The 1,643-nt window shown below is 49.0% G+C and overlaps 1 protein-coding gene across 2 annotated transcripts in view; it reads left to right on the plus strand.

Moving 5' to 3' along the window:
* Positions 1 to 1,378, plus strand: part of SMAP2 (small ArfGAP2) — an 89,526-nt gene extending 88,148 nt beyond the window's left edge. Inside the window, exon 10 of one of the 2 annotated variants that reach the window (XM_006867589.1) lies at positions 1,088 to 1,310. In XM_006867589.1, coding sequence (XP_006867651.1) covers positions 1,088 to 1,213 — 126 coding nt within the window. In that variant the 3' untranslated portion in view covers positions 1,214 to 1,310. Of the gene's footprint in view, positions 1 to 1,087 lie in introns of both variants that reach the window. The other variant, XM_006867590.1, reaches the window with a different exon arrangement.
* The last annotated feature ends 265 nt before the right edge of the window (positions 1,379 to 1,643 follow it).

Raw genomic sequence — 1,643 nt, forward strand, 5'->3', positions numbered from 1 at the left:
GGAGAAAGATGAGGCTTTCTACTCCCGTAAGGATTTACACCCTTGGAAACCCTGTACAGGGTCTCTAAGGGTCGGAACTGACTCGAAGGCACTTAACAACAAGTAGTTACAAACCAAACCTTGTAAAGTCTATTAAAAATCGGAATTACATACAATGGTTTAAAATAACCATTTCCGCAGCCTCTGGGAGAGCTGCTAGATTTGGAGGAGCTGGGAGGAGGGAAGAAGGGGGTCCCTACCTCTTTCTCCAACCCATGGGATGACTGTCAAGGGGCAGCCACTGAACTCCCAAGGTGGCCAGGGCAGAGGTGTGGAGAAGTCCCCACAAAGGGCAGCCCAGGTTCTGGCCTGGCAGTTGCCAAGATACCTCTCTAAGAACATTAAGCACCTGGCAGGGGTCCCACTCATTGGCTGAGTCTTGTCTGTGGCCCTGGATCTTCCAGAGGTGCACAAGTGCCATAATGGTTGTGGCTGGGATAGCTGAGGAGAGAACCGGAAGCTTCATGTGTGGTCTTAGAAGGTCTGAGTATTTGGGACCTTGCAGAGCATTGAGTGAGGAAAGGCTCCTTGTTCCTTAGCTTTAGTCCTCATGACACGAGACAGGTCCTGCCCCCATCCTTGAGAATGCTCATTTGTAAAAGTGGAGTTTGATTGCAGCTTTCTGACCATCTCCCTGTCCTGACTGACTGACCTTACAGGGGACTGGAACAGGAAAAAGAAAATAGCTTCTCCTGCTGACTAGATCCAGTATTCCTCCTTCCCCTCCCTGAATGTTATTAGTCTCTGTCAACATCTTACTTCTGAAAAGTCTGTCATTTATATGGTCTCGAGCATAGCAACAATAGTGAGGTTGGCCCAGGATCGGGCAGTGTTTCGCTATGAGTCGGTACTGACTCCATGGCACCTAACAACAAACAACACCATGTCCTTGAAATGATCTATTGAAGTCCAGGGCAGTTTTGTATGACAGTTTTCTATACCTTTGCCTCATTTTCCTCTTCCTCACAGACAGGACTCTAGGCTGCATTTTGCACTAGTTGGCTGAATGCCCACAGTCTAGTGTGAAAGTCTCCTCTTTGCCTTTCAGATGACCCAACAGATGGCTGGGATGAACTTCTATGGAGCCAGCGGCATGATGAACTATGGACAGTCAATGAATGGCAGCAACGGACAGCCAGCCAATCAGACTCTCAGTCCTCAGATGTGGAAATAGAAACAAGCACCTGTGTGGCTACCACTCTCCTCGGCCCTCTCTTCCTTTCTCATCTTTCCCCAACTCCTCCCACCCCATCCCATTTTCCTACCTCTCTCTTTTGGTTTAGAAATCACTCAACGAGTCATTTGGGGTTTGGCAATCTGCTCAGCTCTGCCATTTCCCAAACCCTCAGACCTCTCTGTTGCTTCATGTTGCACATGCTCCCTGGCCATGCTGACATCTCTCCCAGCCTCAGCCCCTAGTCAGCTCCTAGTACCAGCCAGCACCTTGAAAATGGTTGGCAGAGGCACTTAACTGCGGGAGAAATGCGCCCACTACTGAGTAACCTACCCTCCAAGAGAAACCTTCTGCCAGACTGAGAAAGGGCTGTAGGTTGTGTGTTGTAGGCCAAAAAAAGAGGGTTTGAGGTCCTTTATTACATATCAGT

The sequence above is a fragment of the Chrysochloris asiatica genome, unplaced genomic scaffold, assembly GCF_000296735.1.
Source record: "Chrysochloris asiatica unplaced genomic scaffold, ChrAsi1.0 scaffold00106, whole genome shotgun sequence".
In the NCBI taxonomy this organism is placed as follows: Eukaryota; Metazoa; Chordata; class Mammalia; order Afrosoricida; family Chrysochloridae; genus Chrysochloris; species Chrysochloris asiatica.